At 54.0% G+C, this 7,543-nt stretch overlaps 1 protein-coding gene across 1 annotated transcript; it reads left to right on the forward strand.

Moving 5' to 3' along the window:
- Positions 1–2,223: 2,223 nt before the first annotated feature.
- Positions 2,224–6,146, forward strand: FZD7 (frizzled class receptor 7). The gene has a single exon (XM_025405385.1). The coding sequence runs from the start codon at positions 2,340–2,342 to the stop codon at positions 4,062–4,064; it is 1,725 nt and encodes a 574-aa protein (XP_025261170.1). The 5' UTR covers positions 2,224–2,339; the 3' UTR covers positions 4,065–6,146.
- Positions 6,147–7,543: the final 1,397 nt, after the last annotated feature.

Raw genomic sequence — 7,543 nt, forward strand, 5'->3', positions numbered from 1 at the left:
GAATAAGTTTTTTTCTTGCCGTAGAAGAAGCGCACGGGAGGCAGCAGAGACAGTAACTTCTGCCAAGGTTCAACCTGATCAGAAATCGCTCAGAGCTCCAGCACCCGGGACTGAGGCAGAAGGGCTCGGCCCGGAATAACGTTTTTTAAAGCATAGGATTGCTCTGTGTGTGTGTGTGTGTGTGTGTGTGTGTGTGTGTGTGTGTGTGAGAGAGAGAGAGAGAGAGAGAGAGAAGAAGGAGAAGAAGGAGGAGGAGGAGGAGGAGGAGAGATTGATTGATTTTTTTCCTTTCCTTCTCAACATGTCACTTCCCTGCATGGGAATTCCTGATATTCCTGGCAGCCCGGAGAGAGGGGAGATGCCCCCCTGGTGACTTCTGACCCTCCAGGAGTAACCAGAGAGCGCGCGCGAGCGCCCAGCGCCTGGCGCAGGACGAAGATTTAACCGAGAACAAAAGAACGTTTGCCAATCAGAAAACGCTACCCGAGAACGAGGATAACCCCGCTTTGTGTTTTGAAAACTCTTTAATTAGCCTGGTTTCTAAGACGCATTTAAGCATTTCTATGCAGATTCTAAATGGAGGATCTAATGGTTGCTTCTGCAACGAAGATGGGATCCCGAAAGGCCACAAGCCGCAGAACCAAAGCACACGGGGCCACTGAGACGCCCGGCGCGTCGTACAGAGTGTTCCTGGGCGCTCGGTCTCAGGTTACTTCTAGAACCAGTCTCCCCAACGCCGTCTTCGTTTCCTTAAAACCTCGCTAGAGCCACCCCAGCTCCCCAGACTCCAGGCCGTGCGCGCGGGCGGGGTGGCCTGAGCCCGGGTTCCCCGCGCTCCCCGCTTTGGGCCCTTCCTCCCACCGTCACTCGGCCCCCTCCGCCCGACTCGGGTTTCTCCTGAGGCGGCCCCTCCTCCTTTTTACAACTCGGGGGAGGGGAGAGGGGACTGTGGCCTCGCGTGGACTGTTTGGGTCCAGGGGGAAAGAAGCGATAATCAAGGCGCACCCCCTTCTCGCCCCGTCCCAAACCACCCATTGAGGACCCGGCGACCCGAAAGCCCCGCCAGAGCCAGTCTTTGCAGTCCTAACGCGACTCCCGGTCACGTCTCTCCCCGCAGGGACGCTGCGCGGTCCTCGCTCCCCGCAAAAGCCGCTGGCGAAGGAGCCCCTGCTCAGGAATGCGCATCTGAGTGCACCAGGAAAAGGAACAAATCTTTGAAGCAAATTCCCTTTCTGCGCGTTTTCCCCCCTGAGCGAATTCAGGGTAAAAGTTTTTCCGAACTTTTCCCTCCCAGTCCTCCGCCCCTCCCCTCAGGAATCCGCCCAGAGCGCCGCGGACACCGCCTCCGCCGCTCCCGTGCCCGCCCCTTCCGACTTCCGCCCAATCCAAAGGCGGCCACCGAAAAAACAAAGGCTGCCATTGGGCCGCCGGGACCTGGGGCCGCCCCCGGAGTGGTTTGTGAATGGGGGGAGGGGAGGGGGCGGGCCGGTCCGGAACCCCGCGAGCCCGACGCTTCTTCTGGCGACCAGCGCGACTCCGAGGCGTTAGTCGGCGCTCCCTCCCGGCGGGCGGCGGCGGCGGGCGCCAGGACTTGCGGCTGGGGCTGCGCGGGGCTGGAGGGGCCAGGGCCAGGCCGCGGGCAGGAGCGCCTCGCGGTTTCGGACGCAGTGTGACTGGATTTCCAAAAAGAACTCGCCGCGCTCCCGACTCCGGGGCCGAGATCGGACTCAGCGAGAGCCGGCCGTTTGGCTGAAACTTGGGGCCGAGCTTTTGGGGTTGAAGAAGGAGTGGGGTGTGGAGGAGGAGGCGAAGGAGGCGGCGGCGAGCGGAGTTGGAGGCCAGGAGGCGGGGCACCACCGCGGAGGCGGCGGCTGGGGCGAGCGGGCGGCGGCGCCAGGGGTTCTCCAGGAGGGGGTTCTCCTGGAGGGGGCCCGACCGGGCGCGGGGGCCGTGCGCGCTGCCGTGCGCCGGGGGTCCAGAGACTTGGGCAAACTTTGAAGGGTGCCCGGAGCCGCTTGTTGCTCCTCGCGGCGGAGGGAGCCTCACCGTTAAGTCCTCGCGGGGAGAGCAAGGCGGCCCTCCTCGGCGCCCCCAACCCAGGCTGACGAGTTTTGGGCCCCCGGCGGCCCTGCGAGTGCCGGGCGGCGGCGGCTGCGGCGCCCCCGCGGCGCGGGCACCCAGGCGGCAGCGCCCTTTGCTCCACGCCGCCCACGGCCGGGCCCCGGCGCCGTGAGGACTCTCATGCGCCGGGCGCGGCGGCGCCTCCCCGCATCCTTGCCTCTCCCTACCGCCTTGTCGCACTCCTCGGGCTGAGAGCACCGCTGCACTCGCGGCCGGCGATGCGGGACCCCGGCGCGGCCGCCCCTCGCTTGTCCCTGGGCCTCCGCGCCCTGATGCTGGCGCTGCTGGGCGCGCTGTCCGCGGGCGCCGGGGCGCAGCCGTACCACGGAGAGAAGGGCATCTCGGTGCCGGACCACGGCTTCTGCCAGCCCATCTCCATCCCGCTGTGCACGGACATCGCCTACAACCAGACCATCCTGCCCAATTTGCTGGGCCACACGAACCAAGAGGACGCGGGCCTCGAGGTGCACCAGTTCTACCCGCTGGTGAAGGTGCAGTGTTCTCCCGAACTCCGCTTCTTCCTATGCTCCATGTACGCGCCCGTGTGCACCGTGCTCGATCAGGCCATCCCGCCGTGTCGTTCTCTGTGCGAGCGCGCCCGCCAGGGCTGCGAGGCGCTCATGAACAAGTTCGGCTTCCAGTGGCCCGAGCGGCTGCGCTGCGAGAACTTCCCGGTGCACGGCGCGGGCGAGATCTGCGTGGGCCAGAATACGTCAGACGGCTCCGGAGGTCCAGGCGGCGGCCCCACTGCCTACCCTACTGCGCCCTACCTGCCGGACCTGCCCTTCACCGCGCTGCCTCCGGGGGCCTCAGATGGCAGGGGGCGTCCCGCCTTCCCCTTCTCATGCCCCCGTCAGCTCAAGGTGCCCCCCTACCTGGGCTACCGCTTCCTGGGTGAGCGCGATTGCGGCGCCCCGTGCGAACCGGGCCGTGCCAACGGCCTGATGTACTTTAAGGAGGAGGAGAGGCGCTTCGCCCGCCTCTGGGTGGGCGTTTGGTCGGTGCTGTGCTGCGCCTCGACGCTCTTTACCGTTCTCACCTACCTGGTGGACATGCGGCGCTTCAGCTACCCAGAGCGGCCCATCATCTTCTTGTCGGGCTGCTACTTCATGGTGGCCGTGGCGCACGTGGCCGGCTTCCTTCTGGAGGACCGCGCTGTGTGCGTGGAGCGCTTCTCGGACGATGGCTACCGCACGGTGGCGCAGGGCACCAAGAAGGAGGGCTGCACCATCCTCTTCATGGTGCTTTACTTCTTCGGCATGGCCAGCTCCATCTGGTGGGTCATTCTGTCTCTCACTTGGTTCCTGGCGGCCGGCATGAAGTGGGGCCACGAGGCCATCGAGGCCAACTCGCAGTACTTCCACTTGGCCGCGTGGGCCGTGCCCGCCGTCAAGACCATCACTATCCTGGCCATGGGCCAGGTAGACGGGGACCTGCTCAGCGGGGTGTGCTATGTTGGCCTGTCCAGTGTGGACGCGCTGCGGGGCTTCGTGTTGGCGCCTCTGTTCGTCTACCTCTTCATCGGCACGTCCTTCCTGCTGGCCGGCTTCGTGTCCCTCTTCCGTATCCGCACCATCATGAAACACGACGGCACCAAGACCGAGAAGCTGGAGAAGCTCATGGTGCGCATTGGCGTCTTCAGCGTGCTCTACACAGTGCCCGCCACCATCGTGCTGGCCTGCTACTTCTACGAGCAGGCCTTCCGCGAGCACTGGGAGCGCACCTGGCTCCTGCAGACGTGCAAGAGCTATGCCGTGCCCTGCCCGCCCGGCCACTTCCCGCCCATGAGCCCCGACTTCACCGTCTTCATGATCAAGTACTTGATGACCATGATCGTGGGCATCACCACTGGCTTCTGGATCTGGTCGGGCAAGACCCTGCAGTCGTGGCGCCGCTTCTACCACAGACTCAGCCACAGCAGCAAGGGGGAAACTGCAGTATGAGCCCTGGCCCCTCCCTACCTTTCCCACCCCTGCCCTCTTGCAAGAGGAGAGGCAGGGTAGGGAAAGAACTGCTGGGTGGGGGCCTGTTTCTGTAACCTCCCCCTCTACTGAGAAGTGACCTGGAAATGAGAAGTTCTTTGCAGATTTGGGGCGAGGGGTGATTTGGAAAAGGAGATCTGGATGGAAAGCGGTTTGGATGAAAAGACTTCAGGCAAAGACTTGCAGTAAGGTGATGATAACGACGATGTGAATCGTGAAAGGTACAGGCCAGCTTGGGCCTAAGAGAAGATTGAGACCAGCAGAGACTGCTGTGAGTTTCTCCCGGCTCTGGGGCTGAATGGGGGCTGTGACTGATCCCCCTGCTGCAGGGCGAGTGGCCTGTCTAGACCCCTGTGAGGCCCCGGGAAAGGTAGAGCCCTGTCTGCGGTGGCTGCTTTGTTGGAAAGAGGGAGGGCCTCCTGCGGTGTCCTTGTCAAGCAGTGGTCAAACCATAATCTCTTTTCACTGGGGCCAAACTGGAGCCCAGATGGGTTAATTTCCAGGGTCAGACATTACGGTCTCTCCTCCCCTGCCCCCTCCTGCCTGTTTTTTCTCGCGTACTCCTTTCAAGTCTTGTAAAATAAGCATTTAGAAGTCTTGGGAGGCCTGTCTGCTAGAATCCTAATGTGAGGATGCAAAAGAAATGATGATAACGTTTTGAGATGAGGCCAAGGAGACGTGTAGTAGGTATTTCTGCTACTTTTTCATTTTCTGGGGAAGGCAGGAGGCAGGAAGACGGGTGTTTTATTTGGTCTAATACCCTGAAAAGAAGTGATGACTTGTTGCTTTTCAAAACAGGAATGCATTTTTCCCCCTGTCTTTGTTGTAAGAGACAAAAGAGGAAACAAAAGTGTCTCCCTGTGGAAAGGCATAACTGTGAAGACAGCAACTTTTATAGGCAAAGCAGCGCAAATCTGAGGTTTCCCTTTGGTTGTTAATTGGTTGAGATAAACATTCCTTTTTAAGGAAAAGTGAAGAGCAGTGTGCTATCACACACCGTTAAGCCAGAGGTTCTGACTTTGCTAAAGGAAATGTAAGAGGTTTTGTTGTCTGCTTTAAATAAATTTAATTCGGAACACATGATCCAACAGACTGTTAAAATAGTCAGGGAAGTCTCTCCCTTCATTTTTTTTTCCTTGCTATAAGCCTATATTTAGGTTTCTTTTCTATATTTTTTTCTCCCATTTGGATCCTTTGAGGTAAAAAACATAATGCCTTCAGCCTCATAATAAAGGAAAGTTAATTAAAAAAAAAAAAAAAAAAGCAAAGAGCCATTTTGTCCTGTTTTCTTGGTTCCATAAATCTGTTTCTAAAACATCATGCGTATGCTGACCCTGTCTCTGTGTGATTGGGTTGGGAGGTGATCAGCAGATACCATAGTGAACGAAGAGGAAAGTTCGAACCATGGGCCCCATCTTTAAAGAAAGTCATTAAAAGAAGGTAAACTTCAAAGTGATTCTGGAGTTCTTTGAAATGTGCTGGAAGACTTAAATTTATTAATCTTAAATCATGTACTTTTTTTCTGTACTAGAACTCGAATTCTTTTGCATGATGGGGTAAAGCTGAGCAGAGAATCATGGGAGCAAACCTTTACCCCACCTTTGACACTACCCTCCAATCTTGCAACACTATCCTGTTTCTCAGAACAGTTTTTAAATGCCAATCATAGAGGGTACTGTAAAGTGTACAAGTAACTTTATATATGTAATGTTCACTTGAGTGGAACTGCTTTTTACAGTAAAGTTAAAATTGATCTTGTGTTTCTTCAACCTTCAAAACTATCTCATCTGTCATTTTTAGAACTTCTACACAGGTTTTGGCATCTTTTGTGCTGTATCTTTTAAGTGCATGTGAAATTTGTAAAATAGAGATAAGTACAGTATGTATATTTTGTAAATCTCCCATTTTTGTAAGAAAATATATATTGTATTTATACATTTTTACTTTGGATTTTTGTTTTGTTTTGCCTTTAAAGGTCTACAACGAAGCCCCACTTTATCACATGTACAGATCACAAATAAATTTTTTTAAATACAAAATGAACATTTATTTAGTTTACTATTCCTGTAATATTAAACCAAAGAAGAGAAAGAAGGAAAGTATGGGAAAAAAGTATGGAGGGACACCATTGGGTGTGCCCCCGTAAAAGAGAATGGTATATGTTATTGAGGTCTTTTTTCCTCCTGCCTTTAAGATACAGAGTATAATGAATGCCTTCACTGTCATTTAATTTTTTTTTCCTGTTGTTGCTGCTTCCTGCCTTCCTCCACACCACCCCACTACACACCCCTAAGCCTTTCTACATCCTGCTTTGGATGACTATTGAAGGTATTGAATAAGCATCTCTTTTAGAGAAGTGCTGTCTGATCCGTGTTTTTACTGCCCTTAGGAGATGAAATCCATATTCGAAAGGGACTGGAAGATAGTTTTTATATTTGCTGCTTTTTTTTTGGTAGTGTTTCCCTGGTGAAGAATTCAGTGAGTTTTTGGGTGTTTGGGTGTTTTCTTTATTTTTTTAACTGATCAGTGTTTTGGTATTCTAATATAACTTATGTAGATTGTTAATCCTTAAATGCTTTGGGTTCAGGTGCTAGGGAAAGTCAGTGGATACTTCGAGATTAAAGGCCTTGCTTGTGGAGTGTTCTCAGCTGAAGGCTTTCCTCTACCTTCTAGGTAAACCAAGCAGAGGTCAAGCAGCTCCCAAGGTGGCAATGACTCAGCAGCTCCGGCAGGAATAGACTCCACGCCTGACCCTGGGATGGCCTCTGAAGCCACTGAAGCTATTCTTTCCTCTTGAGAAGAGGCTAACTTTGGAATCAGATTAGACAGGGAAGCCTTCACTATCCAGAAACTTGGATATGAAAGAGTCCCTCAGGGGAATGGAAAAGGCATTTTAATACATCCAATTCTGAGCCTTACTAGAATTTTTTTTTCTTTCTTTTCGTCTCTCTTCTTTAAATCCGGTGCCTGTTTCCTGGCTTTTTCTAATACAGTGGCTTAATTCCCTGGCAGCCGTGGGACCCAGGAGCAGACTGGGTGCTGCTGTTTCTCTTGCCCTGCTTGGCCTCCAAGTTTCTGTAGTTCTAAAGCACAACAGAAACAGTTCTGTTTTTGTTTTAATTAACAGGCTTACACACATGGTTGGTGTGTTTTACAAATGCATGAAATGAAAACCAGTGACAGTTCTCGCAGGAGCAGGAAGCCGCATTTATACAGTTCGTGCAAAGCAGCTTTTCTTTAAGATCCTCCCGGGTTTTGAGCATCACAATGGGTGTGTGGGGTCATCTTAACCTGTGAAGATTTTGGCATCAAGGAAGGGAAAACATAGTGATTGCAAGTCTCTGAAGGTTTATCCAGTTTTTACTCATAAAATGACACCTTTTAGGTTAAAGCATGCCTCTCTTAACACCACACTAATACCGCCTGTTAAGAATGTTTGC

This window comes from Theropithecus gelada, chromosome 12, assembly GCF_003255815.1.
Source record: "Theropithecus gelada isolate Dixy chromosome 12, Tgel_1.0, whole genome shotgun sequence".
Taxonomy (NCBI): Eukaryota; Metazoa; Chordata; class Mammalia; order Primates; family Cercopithecidae; genus Theropithecus; species Theropithecus gelada.

What these genes read in the sequence shown, in the direction of transcription:
- FZD7 (XM_025405385.1), top strand. Translation starts at nt 2,340, where the DNA reads ATGCGGGACCCCGGCGCGGCCGCCCCTCGCTTGTCCCTGGGCCTCCGC.